General features: G+C 46.5%; 1 protein-coding gene across 2 annotated transcripts in view; it reads right to left on the reverse strand.

Moving 5' to 3' along the window:
* Rufy1 (RUN and FYVE domain containing 1) overlaps nucleotides 1-24998 on the reverse strand; it is a 48042-nt gene that overhangs the window by 7867 nt on the left and 15177 nt on the right. For both annotated transcript variants that reach the window (XM_087572873.1, NM_001100727.1), the window contains 10 exon segments: nucleotides 23235-23296; nucleotides 20846-20911; nucleotides 17328-17397; nucleotides 14629-14730; nucleotides 13263-13379; nucleotides 11761-11928; nucleotides 8756-8853; nucleotides 5866-5985; nucleotides 5163-5292; nucleotides 1563-1657 (listed from right to left, as the gene is read on the reverse strand). In XM_087572873.1, the coding sequence (XP_087428999.1) occupies nucleotides 1563-1657; nucleotides 5163-5292; nucleotides 5866-5985; nucleotides 8756-8853; nucleotides 11761-11928; nucleotides 13263-13379; nucleotides 14629-14730; nucleotides 17328-17397; nucleotides 20846-20911; nucleotides 23235-23296 (1028 nt within the window).

Raw genomic sequence — 24998 nt, forward strand, 5'->3', positions numbered from 1 at the left:
AAAAGCTGATTATTCTTAAATACCTTAGATTGCTAGGTAGATTTCTGAGATAGGCTGAATTAAGCCAGAGCTTAAACATAGCATCAAAACATCCTAAAAACCGCCATGGCCTTTGTTATTGACTAGCAGGTACCCCTTTCCCTGTCCAGCTGCAGAAAAAGGCCAGCAGACTGACTGAACAAGAGGCTGACCTGGCATGGCCCTGCAGGAAGGGGAGATAGGGCGAAGTGGCTACTTGGGCAGTCCTATCTGGGTTGCATGTACACCTAACTCTGGACAGCCACAACAGCATGGCTTAGAGGGTCACAGTGACTGAGCATCTCCAGGTAGGATTCCAAAGCTAGATCACGTGGCAGCACTGAGACAGCCCCAAAGTCAGAAGCCCACATCTTTGAGGACCCTAGGTATGACTCTGCTTTGTGCCCACCCATTGTGGGGACAGGCAAAAGGAAGCCCCAGGTATAAACACAAGTAGCCCCCTCCAGTCAGCTCCACATCTGCTCCTGGTGAGTGCTCCTGGGCTGCAAGGAGTTCACCTGAGCTTGGCATGGGGACAGACACTTGGCCTTGTGTTTATTCAGGGAGAGTAGGGTGGGAGTAGGGAAAAGAGCAGAACATGGCAAGTACCAGGTCTAGAAAAAGCAGTGTGGTGTGTGTAGAGAAAAGCTCAGGGTAGGGTGTGGTCCATCAGTAGCCCAGAAAGACGCTGAGAGAGAATAGTGAATGAGCCTTTGTTAGCATATGGGAGAGGACAAAGGCAGAATGTCCTCCTTTCTTAGTAATAGGAGACCTTTCATTTAGCATTGTGGGGCAATCTCTAATCCTCATATGGAGGCTTCAGAAGGAGGACTAGAAGTTCAAGGCTAACCTGGGCTACATAGTAAGACTGTACCAAACACCTAAGGCTGGGACAAAGCAGTGACAGGACACATGTCCCGAGTTCAATCTCTAGTACCACAAGTGTACAACCTTTGGGACTGGAGATTAGATACTCAGTAGTTAAGAGCACTCACTACTTTTCTTGGGGACCTGAGTTCAGTTCCCAGCACCCACATCAGGTGGCTCACAATTGCCTGTAACTCCAGCTTCAGGAGACCCAATACCCTGGAGTCTGAGGGCACAGTGCTTACGTGTATATTCTGCCTCTCCATACTAAAAATTAATAAAAATAAATACTTTAAAAAGCAAAATAGGAGACCTTCCAACTTTTCAGAAAAAAAAACAAAAAGTTGTGTACAGTCTCATACTTCCTGATTTTTCTAGCTTTCTCTTGTTTGGTTCCCATCTCTAAACCTCTTCTGGTCACATGTATCCTGGCTGAACTGGTCACAATCCCCCAAGGCTCTGGTCATGACGGTGCAAGAGGAACTTTTCTTCTCTTAGACCTGCCAGGTGACAGATCCACTAGGGTTGGTCAAAGAACTAAGTGCCACATAGCTGCCTCCTGAGGCCTGACTTCCTGGGAGGTCACCCCAGGAAAGCTGAGAGGCCTCCCGGCTGGTTCCTCCTGCACTAGGCCTGGAAGGTGCATAGATCCAGTCTTGCATGTGGGTGGCTCTTACTGGCTAAGGTGCAGTCCCATTTCCTGGAGGGCTTGCTCCTGTTCCTCACAGACCTTCCGCAACTCTGCCTTCTCGTCTTGGAGCTCCCGAAGCTCCTGAAATAGACAAGACACATGTTCACACATGATTGCATTTTCCTTTTGTAAATGTTTAGTAAGCACCGTGGTCAAGAGATCAGAATGTTTTACAAAAGCAAAAAGTAGCTTTGTTGCTTGGCTGTCAACTCCTGAGGATGGATGACTTCGCACCAGCTATAGGCAGGGACACAGTGAGTTTGAGATCAGCCTGGGCTGCAGGAGACTCCCTCAAACAGTCGGCTTTTAGCTGGATACAAGAGCACAGGACGGGGTGGGATACAGTCAGGCCAGTTCAGAATAGTTACCTGGGCTGGGCATGGTGGCACACACTTTTTAAAAATTATGAATATTTTTAAATGTAGTTGCACATATACCAACATGCCAGATGAGGGCATCAAATCCCTTTATAGATGGTTACGAGGCACCATGTGGTTGCTGGGAATTGAACTCAGGACCTCTGCAGGAGTAGCCAATGTTTTTAACTGGTAAACCATCTCACCAGCTCACAGTAGCTTACACTTTTAATCCCAGCATTCAGGAGGCAGAGGCAGGTAGAGTTTGGACTAGTTTCAGGACAGCCAAGGTTACACAGACCATCTCTAACCCCTTCCCCAAAGTTTCTGGTGGCACACACCTCACACCTTTAATCCCAGCACTTGAGACACAGAAGCGTGTGGGTGTCCATGTAGTGAGACCCTGTCTACATAGTTGCTGTTTTAAAAACCAAAACAATTACTCCAATGGGCAAGTAAAGCTTTGCTTGTCTTGGGAACCTACTGAAGGCATTGGTTTTAAGAACAGTCATCTGGGCTGGATGTGATAGTGCGTGCACGGGATCCCGGCCCCCAACAGCTATCTGGAAAGTACACATACGAACTTTATACAAAGTTGTCTTGCTTCAAAAATGGCTTAAATTCTTTTTACATTTCTTTGTGTGTCTGCATGTGAGTACATGAATATGGGCACATGTACGTGCATGTCAGAGGATAGCCCTCAGAGGGTCTGTTCTCTCCTTTTACCTTGTGGGTTTGCGGATTGAACCCAGGTGGTCAGGCTTAGAGTCAAGCTCCTTCATCTGCTCAGCCACCCCACTGGCTCTAACGTCTGTTCTGTCATCTATCTTCTATTCATTCATCCATCCTTCTATCCATCCATCCATCCATCCTTCCATCCATCCATCCATCCATCCATCCATCCTTCCATCCATCCATCCTTCCATCCATCCATCCATCCATCCATCCTTCCATCCATCCATCCATCCATCCATCCATCCATCCTTCCATCCATCCATCCTTCCATCCATCCTTCCATCCATCCATCCTTCCTTCCACCCATCCATCCTTCCTTCCATCCATCCATCCTTCCTTCCACCCATCCATCCTTCCTTCCACCCATCCATCCTTCCTTCCACCCATCCATCCTTCCTTCCATCCATCCATCCTTCCATCCATCCATCCTTCCTTTAATCCATCCATCCATCCATCCATCCATCCATCCTTCCTTCCATCCATCCTTCCATCCATCCTTCCTTCCTTTAATCCATCCATCCTTCCATCCATCCATCCATCCTTCCTTTAATCCATCCATCCATCCATCCATCCTTCCTTCCATCCATCCATCCTTCCATCCATCCATCCATCCATCCTTCCTTCCATCCATCCTTCCTTCCATCCATCCATCCATCCTTCCTTCCTTTAATCCATCCATCCTTCCATCCATCCATCCATCCTTCCTTTAATCCATCCATCCATCCATCCATCCATCCTTCCATCCATCCATCCTTCCATCCATCCATCCATCCATCCTTCCATCCATCCATCCACCCATCCATCCACCCATCCATCCATCCATCCTTCCATCCATCCATCCATCCATCCTTCCATCCATCCATCCTCCCATCCATCCATCCATCCATCCTCCCATCCATCCATCCATCCATCCATCCATCCATCCATCCATCCTTCCATCCTTCCATCCATCCTTCCATCCATCCATCCATTTATTTATTTTGAGATAGGGTTTCTTTGTGTAACCCTAGCTGTCTTGGAACTTACTTTGTAGACCAGGTTGGCCCCCAACTTAGAGATCCCCTGCCTTTGCCTCCCAAAGGCTGGGACTAAAGGTGTGTGCCATCATCACCTAGTTCTAAGGTCTATTTTAAAATGTCTTTGGAGAAAAAGAAGAAAATCTTTGGACAGTGGATTAAGACACTTTTCACCAAGTCTGACAACTTGACTTTGACCTCTAAGACCCATTCAGTGGTAGGAGAAAACTGATACCTGCAAGCTGTCCTCTAACTGTCACGTGTGCACACATATGTACACACACACACACACACACACACACACACACAATAAATGTGATAAAAGTGTTTCTAAAAAGATATTTAATAGAACTCCAACTGCTTTGTATTGATTAGTCATGGAATTCTTTTCTTCACAAAAATCCACGAACCCTGAATTTGTCTATGTCAAGGTCTCTAAAAGACTAAGGGGCTGAACGCACACCTTTAATCCCAGAACCTGGGAGGTAGAAGGCAGACCTCTGTATCCAGTCTGTTCTACATATCAAATTGCTGGCCAGAGAGCACAATGCAGTGAGACCTTGTCTTAAAATGAAAAGGTCAGAGTGACCGTGGGGAGCATGCATCTGCCCCTTCACTGGCGGCATCCAGCAGACTGAAGGTTTTTGAGGTAGGTGTGTTCAATGAGAGACACTTTCTGGGTCCTTTCATGCCCAGTGTCCTCTCCTCTGCCCTCTCCGGCTGGTGTGGCTCTTGAGCCCCTTCCTTCCCTGGCAGGTGCACTGAGGGCAGGTGCACTGAGGGCAGGTGCACTGAGGGCAGGTGCACTGAGGGCAGTGCACACCTGGCTCTGTTAGCCAGGTGAGGTCCGTGGGTTTGGAAGCCCGACGCTCAGGATGCATGGAGGTATCCAGGAAATCACGGTGCGGCAGACTGCCATCAGCTGAGTTTCCTGAGAGGTCTCCTCCTACTACAAGATGTCACTGGCTCAACACTCCACTCTTGCTCACCTATCCAGGACATTCCTGAAAGTGACACTGGGGACTCCAGAGGACTGAGCCGATGCCAGGAGATGGAGCATGGGATGACTATGGGGTCTGGTTCTGTCTGCCTCCTGGGATTCTTGACCTTTGGGAAAAATGGCTCACTAACCTCTGGGGAGAAGCTTACATGCACAGGTTTTTGGTGAAAATGTTGACTTGTCTCGCACCAGCTCTCCAGATAGTAGGCAACCCTAAGACCAGCCACAAGGGCAAAGCTTGCTCACTCGGTGCTGGCTTGGCCCTCCCTTCTCTTCTCTGCTTCTCTTTCTGCTCTTCCTAGTGCCCCCACCCCCACCCCCGTCTTTGTTCTTACTCTCAAGCTTATGAAATCTCCTTTTAGGACAGACTCGCTGTTGGGGTGAAACACTGCCCCAGTCCCTGCTCCCACACAGAGGCAGGGGAGGGATGGTCCTCCGTGGAGCTAAAGGTCGCTGTGTTGGCCACAGGCAGCTCTTACCTTCTTCAGGCCTTCCACTTGCTGCAGCTCTGTCTGCAGCAGACAGGAGGTGTCTTTCTCATGCTGTAGTTCTCTCTGAAGAGTTTGTCTTTGTTCTTTTTCTGACTTCAGTTCTTTCTCTAGACCTGAGCTGTTGTTTCCCCAAAGGTGAATTACAGTTAGTTTCAATGGGAAATTTCCAAGGAAGACCCACAGTCTACCATACAAGATATGGGGAACCATCTGAATAGACATCAAAACCATTACATGCCGCCTCTTCCTCCTCCTACATGGCCACCCGAGCTCCCAAAAGACTAGGAGCTGCCAGGTACATACTTGGCTATTATGCCAATGAGAGAAAAACACTGAGGACTAAACAAGGACCCACATGAGCAGCAAGAAAGTTCAGTATCATCTGGCTTCTTTCTGTGAACATTCAGTAGACAGGAAGAGACCAAAGGGTCGGGAGAGTGACTATGGTCAGGAGTGAGTTTGGTTGGATCTTGACTTATCCTTTGCCACTCAAGGAGGCTGGGGACACAGGTTCTCATTTGTGAACCAGGTTTGGGTATCATACCTGATATATTCTCATGTTAACTTACCCTTGCAAGGGTGAACTCAGGTGAGGGACTGACTATCTCTTACTCTTGTTGGAGACAAGAAGGAAGGTGGGAAGCCACCTCCTAGTCCTCTCAGGCTGGCCCTGCATTGCCCAGATCCTTACCACTGGTCCCGCAGCTGGGACAGCTGCAGCTGCAGGGCACTGACCCTCCCGCTGAGCTCCTGCTGCAGCTTGTAGCTCCTCTCTTCTGCCCCTTGCCTGGCCCGCTCAGCCTGCTGTAACCTGCAGCAATGCCAAGCACACACAGATTCCATCTTTGTAAGAAAGGCTCACCTCTAGTAACCAAAAACTTTCAGTTTGAGCTGCGACTCTCCCTCCCTTTCCCCTCCCTCCCTCCCTCCCTCCCTCCCTCCCTCCCTCCCTCCCTTCCTTCCTTATATAGCATCTTGCTCTGTAGCTTAGATGTGCCTTGAAGTTGCTACCTAGTTCAGGCTGGTTTCTCGATCTTCCTACCTAGCCTCAGCATGCAGATGTGCACCACCATGCACAGCTCGTCACCTAACCAGGCATTTATACAATGATGAATGGACGCTGCTTTTTCTTTTTTCTTTTTGGTTTTCAAGACAGGGTTTCTCTGTGTATCTCTGACTGTCCTAACACTCAGATGAAGCTGGCCTTGAACTCAGAAATTCTCCTGCCTCAGCCTGCCAAGTGCTAGGATCAAAGGCATGCACACGTAGAGGTTAGAGGATTACCCAAGGCACCGGTCCTCCCCTTCCATCGTGCTGAGACAAATCCATATATTTGCCACTGTATGCACAGGGCTTGCGGCCCACAGGCTTCATGGACTTGGCTTTCTTCGCCTCCTATCCTGCCATAGGCACTCCGATTTTATAGATCCATACATGGCTTCATGTGGGTTCTCTGGATCTGAATTCAGGTCCTTATGCCCATCTGTCCCTGCAGCTCCATCTGTTTCTAGTTGAATTGTTTGGTTTGCTGGGTTCTTTATATAGTCTAATACAAGTTCAGATACTGTCAGATATTATCTGCAAATTTTTACTAAATTTATAAGAATTCCTTTTAATTCTTTTAACTACTTTTTATAGGATGAAAGTTTAAGTATTATTATATTGATATTTGTCTTAGGGTTTTATTGCTGTGAAGAGACAACATGACCAAGGCAACTCTTTCTTTTTCATAATTATTTTTAATATTTATTCATTTATTATATATAGGTACACTGTAGCTGTCTTCAGACACACCAGAAGAGGGCATCAGATCTCATTACAGATGGTTGTGAGCCACCATGTGGTTGCTGGGAATTGAACTCAGGACCTCTGGAAGAGCAGTCAATGCTCTTAACCTCTGGGCCATCTCTCCAGCCCCAAGGCAACTCTTATAAGGGACAATATTTCATTGGGGCTGGCTTACTGAGGTTCTGAAGTTCAGTCCATTAACATCATGACAGGAAGTATGACAGCATCCAGGCATATACAGTGCTTGAGGAGTTTAGACTTCTACATCTTGTTCCAAAGGCAAACAGGAGAAGACTGGCTTCCAGGCAGTTAGAAGGAAGATGTCAAAGCCTACCCCACAGTGACACCCTTCCTCCAACAAGGCCACACTCCTAATAGTGCCATTCCCTGGGCCAAGCATATTCAAACCACTACAATATTATTATTTTTTTTTCTTTTGGATTTTTGAGACAACGTTTTTTTGTGTAGCCCTGGCTGACCTGGAACTCACTCTGTAGACTCTTTTAAATCAGAGATCAACCTGCCTCTATCTCCTGAGTGCTGGAATTAATTAAAGGTTAGTGACACGTTGCTTAGTAAGTTTAGAATTTTGATAGAGTCTAAATTCATCCTGTTTCTCTCTTATAGGTTGAGGTGGTTTGAATAGAAATGGTTTCCATTGGCTCATATATTTGATTGCTTGGTTATTAGGGAGTGGAAATACCTGACAGGGATTAGGAGGTGTGGCCTTGTTGGAGGAAGTATGAGGGTGGGCTTTGGGGTTTCAAATGCTAAGCCCTGCCTCATCTCCTCTCTCAGCATCTCTCTCTCTCTCTCTCTCTCTCTCTCTCTCTCTCTCTCTCTCTCTCTCTCTCTCTCTCTCTCTCTCCTTGCCTGCTGATCCAGTTGTAGAACTCTCTGCTCCTTCCCCAGCACCATGTCTGCCACAATGCTTCCCCCCATGTTGTTTACCGACTAAACTTTTGAAACTATAAGCCAGCCCCAGTTAAATGTTTTCCTTTTTAAGAGTTGCCATGGTTATAGTGTCTCTTCACAGCAATGAAATCCTAAGACATAGGTCATGCAGAGTTTCCTGTTTCCTTCCAAAAGACTTTCAGTTTTTAGTTTTACATTGAATTTTACTCTCTTCTTTGAGGCAGTTGTTCTGTCGTATTAGAGGTGGGGGTTGAGAGTCATTGTTTGCAAATGAAGTTCCAATTGCTCTGATACTATTTATCCAAAGGACCACTTTGTTTGGCATCAGCATCTCTCAAAACACAGCTGGCCACCTCTGGGAGGGTCTGTTTGGGATGCTATCATTTTCTTAAAATTTATTTTGTGTGTGTGTGTGTGTGTGTGTGTGTGTGTGTGTGTGTGTGTGTGTGCGCTGTATATTGGAGTCTGCAGAGGCCAGAAGATCTCATGGAGCTAGAGTTAAAGGTCATTGTGAGCCACCCACTGTGGATGTTGGGAATGAACTGGGGTAAGTGCTCATAACTACTGAGCCAATCTCAGTCCCTGGAACTCTGATCTGATCCACTGCTGAGCTGATGTTTGAATGTGACAGTGGAAATTCACTCTTTGTCTAGTTCCAAATCCTGAGAGGACACTCTGATGGAGTGGCCAAAAGCCTGACTGAAGGACTGAACATCACTTAGGCTAGGCTGCTGTACCCCAGCCTTTTCCTTAGGCAGAGGGTGACCAAGGAAGAACAGTCACCCCGACTTTTCTGAGCTTCTCAGTGGGATTCTATCTCTAGGCCCATGCACACTCAGAACCTTCTAGAGATGGCCTGTTCACCAGGACGTGGTTACCTTTCCTCCATTTGTTTCATGCTGGACATCACTTGGGTGGTTTTTCCTTCAAAAGATGCAATGGCTTCCTCCTTCTGCTGTAAACTGCTCTCTGCACTCTATCAAAGCAAGGAGAGGGGTCTGTAAGCTGCCTCCTTCTCCACATCTTTGCACAACACACAGACTTCACTGTTAACACACTCTACCACACTCTCAAGAGTATTTCATTAATGGCTGTCCTTCCCTGGAGTCCAGGAACACAAACCAGGTCAAGGCTCCAGCTCTGGCAATGGAAGAAGAGCAAAGAGGCAGGTTCTGGGGTTGGCTCTGGAGTGAGTGTGAACTCCACTCCTGAGGATTCTCATAGCCTGGGCACATTTGCCAGTTCATGTGATCCCTTGAAGGTGCTCATGGGAGCCTGTCAGCCTGTTCCTATCAAGAGAGGGAGGCTCAGAAGAAAAGAGACTGCCTGGGGGCTGAAGAGCCAGTCAGAGGCAGCGCTGTTCCTCAGTCACGTCTGTGAGATGCACTGTGTAATCAGAGCAGATACCCAGTATCAGGAAGCAGGAGGGAACACTCTGAAGTCACAAAGGATATGCTGTAAAAGGACAGGCTACAGAGAGGCTGCAGTTGGAAGAGGTCGGAAGGAAGTCCTGGGGAACACAGACGGTGCGCTCTGACAGACACTTACACTAAGGACAGCACCAAAGAAAACAAGATGAAACTGCACGCTAAGTGTAGTTCAGCTCAAAGAAAGAGCTGCAGAGGAAACGTGGAGAAGACTGACCATAACAAGGGCGAGGGGGACCTGCCTTATCAGTAACACTTCTGACCCTAATGTGTGGGGAGTTCCCATGTGATCAACCCTGATGATACCTGGGAATTCTACAGCTTAATTTAGTTAGCGCCCTACAGAGTTCATGAGGATGCACAGGTGAGATGCACTCTCCTCACCTCAGGAAAGTCCCACAGTTACTCCCCTGCCTACATCTCTGTCACTGCTGATCAGTACGACAGACTCAATGGCCAAGACGGGAGTGCTGCTCTTAAGGCCAAAGGCTGTCAAGGCTGATGTGACAAGCTGGAAAGTTGGTGGTTCTTCCCAGTTATGCAAAGTAGTTAGTAAACCTTGTTTGAGCAAGGTGCTGAAAGAAGAGGGGAGTCCAGGCCAAAGCCTACTAGTTTGCAGAGAGACACACAGCCCATCCAGAGGAAGGCGCTAGAGGAGCAACTGCTCTTGACCCTTCAACATAGAAGACTAAACACTAGGACAGGCATGGAGGCACATACCTGTAATCTTAGCCTTTGGGAGGCAGAGACAAGCCTGGTATACATATAGAGTTCCAGTACAGCCAGGTATACATAACAACCAAACCAAACCAACCAACCAACCCACCCACCCACCCAACCAGCCAAGACTACACACTCGCCATATAGGCCCTGTAAATCAGCTCATGAAGGCTGGAGGAACGATCACTGGTAGAGCACCTGCCTAGGATACATGCGGCCCTATGTAGTGAAAATCAGACCCTAGTTTCCTCTACAGAAGTCTAGGACTTTGGATGATCCATCATTAATAAAACAGAGAGACACAGGCACAGGTGTAGACCCAGACTCCGACAGTCATGCAGAGCAGTGAGGTAGAAGAGCATTCCCTGAACTTGGGAGGGAAATGACCAGAGCCTGTGACAGAGGTGACAGGACTGCCAACGAGCCAAGAATCTGCTATGAGAAATACTTAGGAATCCTATTACAAATGCCAGGCTGGCAAACTGACACCAGCAAGAGGCTAGCCATCAAAGCTGTTTATCTTTGAGAAGGACACTGCCTGAATTCCTTCAGAATGTGGCCAAGGATGGTGGTGGCCCTCGGTTGACACAAAAGTCCTTTCAGAAGCAGAAACAAAGCCTACTGTTTAGGGCTGTGGTGGTCTTGGCAGTTCCTACTCAGACAGTGTGTCTTTCCAAGCTGGTTATCTACACTGCATACTCTGTTTCTACCCCATCATCAGAGGCTGCGATGGACCATCGTGAGAGGGGCAGTTGACTTCCAGCTCATAGGTCACATGGTCCACTGGAGAGTTACTGGCCATCAGCCAGAGTCTATGGCCTTTGAGGGGAACCAGGGTCTGGATGGAACTTCCCAGAAGCTCTCTTGGGGTTAACTATAGACAGACAATTATGTGCCCACCAACAAATACTCTCTTTCACCATTCTGCAGCCTAGAAAAAGATGGAGTTCCTAGAGCCCCGTAGCTACAATGATCAACAAGTCCCATGGGGCATACCAGAGGCAGTGTCTAGTGTCCATCTCACTTTGAGACAGGACGTGTCTGGATGGCTCCTTTCCTCTTCCTTCTCAGAGGCACAACTGCAAAGCTGCCTAGGTCTCTGAGTGACTGCCAAGAGCAGGGTCTGAAGGGCTCACCCTGTTACAGAGAAACCTCCACACTTCAAAGGCATTCTAGTAGATTGCTACAGCACTTTTCCCTAACATGCACTATTATGTCGCTGTACAAGCCAAACCTGAAAAAAATGTAAAAACTTAAAACAGATGGTTTGCCAAGAGGTCCCAGCACCCACACTAGGCAGCTCACAAATGCTCTAAGGAATCTGAGGTATCTGGCCTCCTCAGGTACTTGCACACACATGCGTGCATACACTCACACAGACACACATGTACACGCACATAAACCTTTAAAAATAAATATATGAGCAGACACAGTGCACCCTCCTAATCCCAGAGGCCTAATCCTAAGCCTCAGAAGCCAGAGGCAAGTGGAACTCTGAGGTTGAGGTTAGCCTGCTCTATGTTGTGAGTTCCAGGGCAGCCAGGGCTACACATGAGATCCTGTTTCAAACATAGAAACCTAAATGCTACAAAACATGAAGGCTGAGGATTAGGCTTGTCTGCATATTCTGTAGGAAAGAAGACAGCACTGGAAGGCATCAGTGTGTGTGTGTGTGTGTGTGTGTGTGTGTGTGTGTGTGTGTGTGTGTGTGTTACAGACCTGAGGCCAGCTCTCACCTGAACTTTGTGAAACATCTGTAAATTAATTGCTTTGACTTCTTCCAGCTGCTGGCGGAGGGCAACGAGTGTGTCCTGCTTCTCATGGGTGTCCTTCTCCAGTAACTTCATGGCGATTTCCATCTCGGTCTTCATTCCAATCTGTAACTCCAGTTCCTTTTCTAGTTCCTTTAATGACATGTACAAGAAGCACTGAGGCAGAGGTGGGATCATACTCAATTAAGGTGGGGTCATGGGCAGTGACCATGAGTCACTGCAAGGCAGGGTAGGTGTGCCAGGTGGAGAAAGGTCTCATGGGACTGCATTCATTCATTCTCTCCTCCCTCTCTCCTTCCCTCTGTCCCTCCTCCTTCCCTTTTTTACTTTCTTCCTCTCTCCTCCCTCTTCTCAGTTTGGAGAGAGTCTAACTGTGTAACCTAGGCTGGCCTTTAACTACTAATCTCCTGCCTTAGCTCCCGAGTATACTGGCAATACAGCACCACCACACCTGGCTCTTTGTCCCCCTTTTCTTATGGTAGAGTGAAATCTGGCTCTGTACCAAGTCCATGTTGGGGTGATCTTTTTGAGCACCATGTAAAGGTTGTCTTTGTATAATTCAATGCTGATTTCTGTACTGGCAGAGATCTGATTACAGGTAGCTGCATCACCTCTTGTAAACTCCCTAACACCTTCTGATTGGTTTAATAAAGAGCTGATGGCCTACAGCAAAGGAGGAGAGAGTAGGTAGGACTTCCAGCAGAGATAGGAGCTCTGGGAAAGAGTCAGGCTCAGGTAGAAATTGAGGAGGCAACAAGCCCTGTAGCAGAATGTAAATTAATATAAATGGGTGAACTTAAGTTATAAGGACTAGCTGGGAACCAGTCTAAGATAAGGCCTGAGCTTTCATAATTAATACAAAGTCTCCATGTCATTACTGGGGAAGCTGGTGGGCGGAGATAATCCAGAGATGTTTGGCCTTCAATGCTGGGCGATTCACACTGACCTGTCAACATGAGCCTAGAGTTCTAGAAGCCAGGTTGTCTCATGGTCTGCAGAATTGACTGGCTTGTGGCTGTGTACCAGGAGACCTCATGGAGTAAGACTACAATTTCTGAGTACTTTGGACTTTATCATGGGACAGCTGCCACCATTCTGAAATGGTTCTTTCTGGCCCGGGTGCCTCAGGACCCAGTGTCCCATATGTATTATGGGAAGCCAAGACAAGAAAGCACACAGGAAAACTAGGTTCAAAATGGAACTGTGGCTTCCAGTGCACAGCATGGAAACAGTGGGCCAGAGCCTGTGACAGAGAGCCAGAAATGGTCTCATGGCAGCCTCTAGAGAAGATGCAGACAATGGGAACAAACACAAATGATGACACAGAACTGCAGGGTAGACATGAGCTAAAAAGGACCATTTCCGGCTTTCTAGGAGTGCCAGCAGGTGTGAGCACACATGTGGAGTGTAGACAGGTTTCCTCTGGAGGGCAGCTGACAGACTCTTCCCAAGGCCCCGGGTCTCACCAGTCGGACTTTCTTCTCCTCCTTCAGCTGTTTCCACACATCGCTGTACATTTCATCCAGGCCCTGCCGGGTCTGCTTATAAGTCTCCAGTTCAACTTTGGTGTCCTGTTTTGTTATCTGAATCAAACAAGAACACCAAGAATGACTCACTGTTGGAAAGTGAGCTAGGGACAATACATTTCAAACTATGTCACAATCCTTAGCACAACAAAAGGATAATTTTCTACCTCTTGAACATGAAGGATCTTAAAGCTGTAATAGCCTGAAAGATGATGGTTGCCAGCAGGCTGACACATTAGTGTGACTGTGCAACAGCAGCTCACTATGTACCTCAGGCAGGATTTGAACTTGTGATCCTCCTGCTTCGGCCTCTTTAGTGACAGACTTATGGGTGTGCTACCACATGTGGGTAACCCAACAGTTTATTATGAGTTAAACTGTGTAATGGTTTAGTTAATTTTCTTTACGACAGGACAAGAATTCCTGGGGGGAAAGGCTCTCTTTAGACCCGTCACACTGCATTTATTGCCGTTCTCACCCAGCACTGTGATGACTCAGACCTGATCTCTACCCTTAAGCTACCAGGTGAGGCAGAGCTGCGACCTAGGACATCTGCAGTGGAGGAAGAACAAGGTGCTAAAACAGTGCAGGAGGAGGAAGGCTGTGCCCAGCCACAGAGCCAGGGATGGAAAGACAGCCCACTCAGCCCTGAGCCAAGAAAGAACAGTTAGAAGAACAGACTGGAACTCTAAAGTACGAAGACCGGAGTCTGCGGAGTTGTAAGTGATCTAGTAGCATGTGTGTGACATGTGTAGGGACAGCAACGAGAGGTACTTTCTGATCACACACGACACCTTTTCTATATTCTGGAGTCTGGGACAGTGACATCACAGCTGGCCTTGCTCTTTGGAGGCTCAGCATGAGCTCACACACGGACCATGCGGTGGGAACAGTGCGAGCCATTCTTCTCTGCATGGCGCAGGCTCGGTCTCTCCTCCTCAGAAAAGCCAGGATGGCCACCATTTCCACAGGTCATCTAGAGAGGTGTAAAGCATCTTGATGGACACCTGCAGGCCATCTAAGACTGTGATGCCATTTTATACAGGAGACTCAATACTCTCAGGGGGACCCTGAAGCCTTCCCCCACCATGCCAAGGGTCAGCTACAAGCTTGAGACCGATGATGTGTGTGTGCGTGCATGAGAGAGAGAGAGAGAGACAGAGAGAGAGACAGAGAGAGACAGAGAGAGAGAGAGAGAGAGAGAGAGACAGAGACAGACAGAGAGAGAGAGAGAGAGAGAGAGAGAGAGAGAGAGAGAGAGAGAGAGAGAAAAGAAGACTGCCTGGCTGTCAGGTCAGCCTCTCACCTCCACACTCTTCTCGCTTCTTTCTCGAATTAATTCATTCTGTTCTCTTAGCTGCTGCTGTTCTTCTTGTAGGGAACAAATTCGGTCTGTTGCAGCTGAAAGCTGATTAAGAAAGATTTCTTATATTTTTTTAACATCAAAACTAATGTTGCTGCCCATATTAAGAGCTGACACTTACTTCTACACAATTTATGACACACCTTAACGCCTGGTATTTTATTTCCTTTAAATAGGAAATGTATGGTTTAAACTTCCAGAGAACATAGTAAAAACTCTGTTGCACCTGCCCCATCCTGGCTTTCTGTACCCTCTCCAAATTTTTTCCCACATTGCAAGATCAGTTACTTCATGCTTCATGCGAGTGATAATTTATATATACACACACATTATCTACGGTTACAGAAGGCCAAACAGAAATTTGCCATCACTCAAACATTTAGAATAGCTTTTAATGATGAGAAAAGATATGCCAACAGGGGGACATGTATGGTACAGTCTCATCAGTCATTTTAAAAACTCAAGTAGGCCCCAGTGGAGGGATCTCAGCATGTTTTCTTGTTTCTTGGGATGGGGTCTCACTGTGTAGCTACTGGCTGGCCTGGAACTCACAGAAACGTGCTTGACTCTCTCTGCCTTCCAAGTACTGAGATCAGCACAGCATGCTACCACTCTCAGCCCCATTTGTTGTTGCATGTGTGTGCACACCCTTGCCTGTGCATGCACATGTGAATGCCAGAGGTTGGCAGAGGGGTCTTCTCCATTCTTCCAGTTTAGTTTTTGAGGCAGGGTCTCTCACTGAACATGGACTGTGCTGTTCTGGCTGAGCTTGCCTGGCAAGCCCAGAGATCTGCCTGTCTCTGCTTCCCAGCACTGGGGTTCCAGGCATATGAGTGGGGGCTGGAGAAGCCCCCTCAGTTCCTCACGCTTATGGAGCAAGCACTTTACCGCCGACCCATCTCCCTAGTTCTCATGTTCAGGTTCTTGATAAACAAATATATTTTATTGTCAAGGGAGATTAAAGATTTTGGAGGAAAGAATCAAACATAAGTCATCAGAAGTGGGCCCAGAGGAGTCCTTCGTCTTCTGAGATGCATCATCATGGCTTAAGGGAGGAAGAGTTGGAGTCATTAATGCATGTGTCTAGTAAGCAGATTATCTGGGAAGCAAAGGAGATGGGACAACACAGATGCTAGACCCTCTTTAGTCTAGCTCCAGGTCCCTGCTTGCAGAAGAGGAGGAGCGAGGAACAAGCCTCTTTCATTTTTCCCCAGTGGAGGGATCCTGAGACACTGAACTGCCCTTTAAAACCCTTCAGAGTTCTCCTAAGACCACAGACTGAAGTTTCTCAACAACTGCTGTGCCTAAGAAAGACAGCCTAAGGCCCTGGAGGCATAGGTTGTCAAAGGGGAAGAAGCAGGTGACAGCCATTAGCTACTTCCCATTCCTCTGTGAGGGGTTCTCTAAAGCAAGTTTTCCCCTGCAGTCTGCTGTGGAAAACACCCAGCCACTAAGTTTCTCAGGCTGAAGCATGCCACCTGCCTGGGAGCAGTGCCTTGTTCTGAAGTCAACCAAGCCTTCAGCTCCTCCCCAGTGCTGCTTCATGAGTACCACAATAAGCTGACTTAATTTCCACAACAAAATGATAAGTTCTATGTATCACCCAACTTAGAGACATTAGAACGAGGCTTAAGGACCTACCTATCTCCAGGAGGCTCCAAGGTCTGCCTACCCAGCCAGGTATGTGGGCTAACTGCAGTGGCACCTCACATGCCGATCCCCTAGGAATACTGTCTTTGTGTATCCTTTAACTCACTCAGTCCTGAGCCCCTCCCTCGAGAGCCCCTAAGGAGAGCAGCTACAGTGAGCCTTGGTGGGTCCTTCACTTACAGACCCTCCCGGCCTGCTGCATCCTGCCTCCACACTTCCAGACGCTCCTTAATCCCTTCTCAAAGCTCTCCTCCTTCCTACTACCTGTGGAAAGTCTCAAGGCTGAGCAAGCCCCCTCCTGCTAACAGGAGACAAGATGTATCCAGCAGGGAGATTGCGGGGCAGCGGGCAGCAAGCCTTCTTCCTCAGCCTCAGCCCTCCTTCTTCCTGTCTTTCATTCTCTCTCTTCCTAGTGAGAAAGCAGAGAAAGACCACACTGTGGGGAGACTGGATCTGTGCTCCTGAGAGGCCAAAACAGAAGGGGTGGGCTGGGGTGCCTCTGGGGTAGTCTGTGTTCTCTGGGGCAGCAGGGAAGCATGTAACACTACAGCGAAGGTGGGTAGAAAAGAAAACTTCCATTTTGCATCCACCCGACGGTGCATTGCCCAGAGGTGATAAAGACTTGCTCTATGACAAGATGAGCCTCAGTGTTTCACAGGCAAACGCTACGCAGGTGGAACACAGATGCTCCATCTCCTGTACAGTCCTCGGGAGGACTCTGCCCTTCCTCCCAGTGAGAGGCCATGGTCAGATGCACCAACTATCCCACCTCCTCCTCTCTTTTCTTCTTGTACAGTGTATTCTCAGCGAGCACTCTGTCATGGAGCACTCTTCACTTATGAGACGGGGTCCGTAAGTTGTTTAGGCTGGTTTTGAACTCATTCTCTAGCCCAGGCAGCTTTGAACTTAGAATCTTCTTGGCTCAGCTGCCCAAAAAGCTGGGGTGGCAGGTTAACCTTGGGTCACTCTTTTGTTAGAGCTAAGTTACAAACCTCTTCTTGAAGCTTTGAGTTCGTCTTTTCCAAGCCATCTATCTTGGTTTGAAGATCCCCAACTGTGCAGCTGTAGTGAATAAATGCACGGGGTCAGCATAAACTTAAAACTGTGGACTGTTTTCCCAAGTGGTGAACAAGAAGGGATAGCCCTGACTTCCTGCACAAAAGGGAAGACTCAGGGCTGCTCAGAACTCAGAGGTAGGAACTCTCAATGTGTGTGAATATTAAAACATTATCCGCCTGATATGGTGGTGCACACCTTTAATTCCAGCACTCAGGAGACAGAGGCAGGGTCCCTGTGAGTTCCAGACCAGCCTGGTATACACGGTGAGTGCCAGGACAGCCAGTACTATGTAGAGAGACCTTGACATAAAAACCCCAAAGTAACATCAACAAAAAACTATTATCAATAAATCTTATCCTCCAAATAATCTACTAATATAGCTATTCAGCTATAAAGAAAATATTCCCTCCACTATAATAGAAGAGAATAAAAAATATATTGGCATTCATATTAGACCTTTTAAAATAGAAAAATTAAATTACGGGGCTGGGGATTTAGCTCAGTGGTAGAGCGCTTGCCTAGGAAGCGCAAGGCCCTGGGTTCGGTCCCCAGCTCCGAAAAAAAGAACCAAAAAAAAAAAAAAAAAAAGAAAAATTAAATTACATTTATTTATTTATTTGGCAGGGGTCATTTGTCACCATGCAGCTATAGAGCTCGGAGGACAACTCATGGGTATATTTCTCTCCTTCTACCAAGTGGGGCCCAGAGGTCAGGCTCAGTTTATTTTATTTTATTTGGGATAGGGTCTCTCTCTATGGCTGAGCTGGAGCTCACTATGTAGACTAGACCAGTCTAGGCTGGCCTCGAACTCAGAGACCTGTCTATCTCTGCCTCCCAAGTGTTTGTGATTAAAGGTGTGTGCCTCCATGCCCTGCCAAGACCCATCAGGCTTGGCGGCAGAACCTTTTACCTGCTGAGCAATCTTGCCAGTTGTGTATCTACATGTATGTGCATGTGCGTGTGTATACGTGTGTAGACCAGAGGTTGACACTGGGTGTCTAAGTTGTTCTTTACTTCTTTAAAAAGACTTATTTGTATGTGTATGGGTGTTTTGCTTGCATGTATCCGTGTGCCTAGCAGCTAAGGAGGCCAGTAGAGAGTATCAGAGCTTCTGGTACTGGAGTTACAGATGGTTGTGATCTGCCATGTAGGTGCTGAGAGCCAAACCCAGGGTCTTTGCAAGGGCAGCAACTGCTCCTAACCACTGAGTGACCTCTCCAGCCCCATCCTCCTAACCTTTGAGATAAAGTTTCTCACTGAACGTGTAGCTCACTAGTTGGCTAGAATGGTTAGCTAGTAAGTTCCAGGGACTTGCCTGTCTCTATGTCTCAAGGCTGAGGGTGCATATGTACACGGCATGTTCAGCTTTTTATCTGGGTACTGGAGCTCAGAACTCAGGTCCTTGAGCAGCAAGGTCCTCACACTGAGGAACTCAGTGAGGATTGAGCCATCTCCACAGCTGCAAGGCGGATGCTTAATTTTTATTTATTTATTTTATTGCATACACGTTTGTTTCCGTATGGTTATTCGCACTACATGTATGCACAGTGCCTGCAGAACTGAGAAGAGGGTGTCAGATCCCCTAGAACTAGAGGTGTAGATGGCTGTGAGTCAGCATATAGATGCTGGGAATTGAACATGTTGGGAAGTGCAGTCAATGCTCTTAACTGCTGGACCATCTCATCTGCCCAGTTCTGCAAAGTTAACCTTCGAATCCTATTTACACTTTTCTACATTTTTGAAAAATTCTTTTTGAAAACTAATTTATTAATTTTCCCCTTTCTTTTTTTTTTTTTTTTTAAAGACAGGGACTCTTTGTTATGTATTTCTGTCTGCCCTGGAACCTGCTATGTAGACCAGGTTGGTCCTCAACTCACAGAGATCCACCTGCTTCTTCCTCCCAAGTGCTGGGATTAATGGCTTACACCAATACACTCAGCCTAGATTTATGTTTTAATGTGTATGAATGTTTAGTCTGCATGAATATATGTGCTCCACATATCTGCAGTGTCCACAGAGGTCAGAAGAGGGTGTTAGACCCCTGGAACTGGGGTTATGAGCTACCATGTGGGTGCTTTGCAAGAGCAACAAGTGCTCTCAACCACTTAGTCATTCCACCATTCCTGTAACATCTTAAACTACTTTTATACTGAAAAAATATAAAAAAGGAAAGATTCCGTAAAGAGGGAATAACAGGTTTGATGACAGCAACAAGCCCTTTGACAAGAGCAGGAACTTAAGTTTCTGGACTAGATGTCAAGCCACCTTTGCTGAAAGCATTTTAAATCCCTTGAGTATCAACTCAGCCTCCCCATAATTGGAAGAGGTCGCTCGCTTCACTGTTAATCTACTTTGGCCATGGTCAAGCATAAGCACTTATGTTAAGGAACTCCAGTACAGGGGTTGGGGATTTAGCTCAGTGGTAGAGCACTTGCCTAGCAAGCGCAAGGCCCTGGGTTCGGTCCCCAGCTCCGAAAAAAAAGAAAAAAGAAAAAAAAAAAAAAAAAAAAAGGAACTCCAGTACATATGCCACACCTCAACCTTTCTTTTTGGTGATGGGGCTAAAATCTAGGGCATCTCTGAATCAACCCTAGATTTCCTCCCCTACCCCTAAATTTAAGACCATTTTAGGCCAGGCTTGTGGCTTACACCTTTAACCTCAGCACTGGAGAAGCAAAGGCTGGTGGGTCTCTGGGAAGTCCAGGCTCCATGCCAGCCTAGAACTACATATTCAGACCCTGTTTAATACACACACACACACACACACACACACACACACACACACACACACACACGCACCAGGTGAATAGGGAGGGGTGTGTGTGTGTGTGTGTGTGTGTGTGTGTGTGTGTGTGTGCTCGTGCAGGTGACCATGAAGGCCAGAGGTGATAGCACCCTCTGGAGCTGGAGTTGTAAGCAGTTGAGTGCTGCCTGAGGTGGGTACAGAATTCTGGGAACAGAATTCTGGAAGCACAGTATGCCTTAACTGCTGAGTTGGCTCTCTAGCTAGCTCAGTGGTTCTCAACCTGTGGGTTATCACCTCTTTGGCAAACCTCTATCTCCAAAAACATTTATATTATAATTAATAACAGTATCAAAATTATAGTTATCAAGTAGCAATGATTGGGGGTCAGCACAGCATGAGGAACTGTATTAAAGTTAGGAAGGTTGAGAAGCACTGCTGGCCTCTTCCTTCATTTCTCATAGGATTTCATTTGTTCCTTTCCCAAGGCCTAGGGCAGAACTCCAGGCTCTGTGTATTTATCTCTCTGCTGTACGACAGCACAAAGCAAAGCCCAAGGTCTCCCCAATGCTGTTCATCAGGGAGGGGTCCTCTCTACACAAATGTGGCTTGAATGGTTACAACTTGTCTCTCTGCTTAGACAAAACGCACTCATAACAGTTGAAACAGTAGACAGAGCAACTGGCATTGACCAGGAGGGAGCCCTACCTTAAGTGCCGGTTAAGTTCCTCCACGTAATTTTTCTGATCAAGGACATCGGTAATTCTTTCATGCCTTGTGAGAAGAGCACACAAAGAGAAACCTTAGAGTCATGTCAAACCTTTTACAGCCTGTGCACAGCCATCTTCAACCTCCAGAAACCGAGAGACCGTCAGAGCTGTAGGATGTTATACAGGTGAAGGCAGGGACAGACAAGGCCTGTTATTGGACGGGAAGGAAGGATGGGCGGGAGAAAAGTCTGAGGGAAGAGGAGGAAACTGGAACAGAAGGAGATGGGAAGAGGAAGCCTCGGAGAGAACATGGAGGCTGACATTAAGATTCCACTCTGTATTTGCAGGTTGTTATGAATATTCTTAAGGGATGGATGTGTATAGGGCTTTGTATGCTTAGATGGGCAATTATATCTTATCAGTTGGATCAGAGGTTATTAAAAAGTGTGTGTTCTTTTTTTTTTTTTTTTTTTAAGATTTATTTATTTATTATATATAAGTACACTGTAGCTGTCTTCAGATACACCAGAAGAGGGCATCAGAACTCTTTACAGATGGTTGTGAGCCACCATGTGGTTGCTGGGAATTGAACTCGTGACCTCTGGAAGAGCAGTCGGGTGCTCTTAACCGCTGAGCCATCTCTCCAGCCCGAAAAGTGTGTGTTCTTTCTTGTGGCGAATTAAGTTTAAGAGAGTGTGTGGCGGCTGGGACACTAAACAGAATTGAGATGTATATTTCTGGCAGAGGGTAAAAGACAGCATTATATTTTTTATAACTTTATAACAATACAGAGCCACCATGGAGTAAACAGCAAGGCTTGCCTGACACAGCAACAAGGCTTGAGGACAAGTCACCCTGACTGCCTGGGCCTCTCTAGGGAGGACAGAAAGCCATGGGCATCTGTGCATGGTGAACACACCTGCCTGCCACACACATGGCCCTGGGTCTCACTGTACTGAAAGAAAGGGATACGCTCTCGAGGAAACAAAGACGTTTCAGAACGCAGTAGAATAATCTACAGGTCAGGGATGTTGGAGTGTAAAAGCCCTCAACATTTTACAGTTGAGCTTTCCCTCTGATTGACTGATTTCTTTTTTAAAAAATTTAAAAAATAATTTAAAAATTTTGTATATATGTGTTTTCCTGTTTGTCAGTAAGTACACCATATGCAAATAACTGTGAAGAGAGTGTCAGATTTCGTGGGGCTGGAGTTACAGACACCTATGAGCCACTGATGTGGGCTCTCTACGAGAGGAGCAACTTAACCACTGAATCATCCCTCCAGCTCTTTCTTTCTGTAAATTGTGCCCGTGTGTGTGTGTGTAACTTGTCAGTTCACCCACCATGTGGGTCCCAGGAATTGAACCCAGGTTGCCAGGCTTGGCAGAAGGCACCGTTCCGCACAGAGCCATCTCACTGTCCTGCTGTAACTTCTCCACGCACCTTTACATATAGCTCACGTAAGTGAGGCCACCCCACACTGTTTCAGGCCACAGGTGCTGGGTTGGAGTTCGTTTTTCAGTTGCTACCTTTTTGCTTCTTTTACCTTTTGTTTTTTTCTTTACTTGATATTGCTTCTTGAGGTAACCCATAGTAATGGCTTATTGACTGTCTGTCTTCCTTTGTGCACATAACCACCATATCTACTAACATATATCATGCACTATATATTGAACTCTTTGGCTTATAAAATAAGAAAAAATATTATATATATATGTGTATAATATGTGTGTGTGTGTATATATATATATATATTCCTTGATTCCTTGGTATCATACTTTTCTTATTTCATCCTCCTTTGGGAAAATTTCTCTTACTCTACAATACAAGGAGCTCAGATTTAGTCCTGTATGTCTGTATAACACACAACCACTACATGACTACATGTGTTTCTACCCCTTACTGGTAGAAAATCTCAAGATGTTTTGGAGAGTCGATAAAATAAATAACATAAATAAAATTGGAGTCTGATGTGATGGTTCAGTGGGTAAGTACTGGCCATGCGAGCCGGATGACCTGAGTATAATTCTGGGAACCCACATAAAGGTGGTCAGAGAACCAGCTCCATACAGTTGTCCTGACCTCCATGTGTGCTGTGGGATATGCATCCACCCACGTGCTGCACCACGCATGCACACCACACGGCTTAGAAGGAAGTGACTATAGCGGCTTCCCATGGTAAGGGGGGTGGGCTGCGATGGGCAAAGGAGACGGTATAAAAGGGGAACTTGCACGCACATGCTCTATTCTGAGCTCAACTCCTGAAACAGGGAGGCTGCCACCAGACTCACCTCTGTAATTAAACTTACTCAACAAAGCTAAAATTGCAAAGCAAAACCAACCCCTGTCACCAGCTGGTGAGGAGCTTCGAGCAGCACATTACTTACTCTCTGCCGCTGTCAAGATCCTGCACGTCCTTCAGATAGAGGGAAAAGTCAATCACTCCGACCTGATTGAAATAAAGGTCACAGGCTTAGGTCAGATATGCAGTGCTCATCCCCCCAAACCCTGTAAGGCTTGAAATATCAGGATGGTCACTCCACAACTGTGTGTGCATCTAAAGGAGGACCATGGTATCCATAAAGAGCATCAAAGGTTTGGGTGTACTAAGTAATTTAAAAAGAGAGGAGAGGGAGAGGGAGAGAACACTAGACTTCTAGGCTGAAGTGACAGTCTTATTTATCTGACACTTCTAAGTCCTTTGCACACCTGTCTTGTTCGTTCGTTTGTTCATTAATGTGACACAAGCTAGAATCTGAGAAGAGGGAACAACTGGGAAATGCTTCTGTAGGGAAGCCCCTAGGGCATTTTCTTGACTAATGATTGATGTGGGAAGTCCCAGCCCCTTGTAGGCAGTGCCTTGGGGCATGTGCTCCTGGATGCTCTATGAAAGGCTGAGATGAACCAAACAATGACCAGCATGGCACCACAGACCTAAGGGGTCCAGGAGTGGCACAGATACCTTGACAGTAAGCAACTGCTCTCTAACTGAACTGAAGACCCGATCAACAAGAGGGAAACCATGTCTAGTGAGGTCATGGATCTTGGAGAGGAACCTACAACCACCACTTTATTAAACCAGCATAATCTATAACTGCATTCTAAATATTTATCCATATATTAACAGATAAGTGTAGTCCTCACCCCTATCAAGAAGAACTTCTCTCTGCAACAGATGGAGATCATTACAGAAAATTACATCCACTCAAAATGTAGACATGTGGACACATTTACAATACAACTTGGCTTGGGGATCATTGCAGAAGATGGGTTAGAAAGACTAAGAGTCAGAGACACAGGGACATGATTCTGTCTGTGGGATTGCCTCCTGGGACTGTCTGAAGCTACACCTATGAGATTTCATTGACATAACAGCCTAAACATGAGCTGAACAAGGGCAACACCAACAGACAAGCTGGTGTGCATGGAGGGGAAAGCCTAAGGGCCTCAACCTACAGGAAGGCAACTAAGGGATGCTGAGAGCTGGAGACAGTCTTCCTCAGGGAAGAGCACACCAATTGGTTACCTAATACTAATGGTCAGCTCTCAAAATACGCACTCAAGTAACATTATGTAGACTGAGCAGGTTGTACTTACGTATTAAGAGTACACATACACTATGTATTTTTTAAGGAATGTAAACCTTTAAAGAAAGAACAAAACAAACAAGCAAAGATCCAACTTCATGTTCTACTAAGCTGTGGTACAAAACAGGAGAATGACCATTTCCTGGTTCAATCTATGAGAGAATACAATCCCGGAAGGAGTCAAAGGCCCACAAGAGACTCAGAACATAAGCAGAGACATGTAATTCAGGAGTATAGGAAAAGAATACAACACAATGACCAAGTGGGGCTTATTTGGGGAACACTGTTATGGGAAAGCCACATACTAACTACTCTGTTTGAGTTAGAAATGGATGTTACCCAAACAAGAAATCAACAGCATTCAACATTCACTAGAAGTTTTTTTCTTTTTTCTTTTTTTTTTTCTTTTTTTTTGGAGCTGGGGACCGAACCCAGGGCCTTGCGGTTGCTAGGCAAGCGCTCTACCACTGAGCCAAATCCCCAACCCCAAAGTTTTTTACTAGAAGTAAAAAACAAAGTAAACTAGATAACTAGAATAAAAGTTTTTTTTTTCTTTTTTTTGGA

Source organism: Rattus norvegicus, chromosome 10 (assembly GCF_021556685.1).
Source record: "Rattus norvegicus strain SHRSP/BbbUtx chromosome 10, alternate assembly SHRSP_T2T, whole genome shotgun sequence".
Taxonomy (NCBI): domain Eukaryota; kingdom Metazoa; phylum Chordata; class Mammalia; order Rodentia; family Muridae; genus Rattus; species Rattus norvegicus.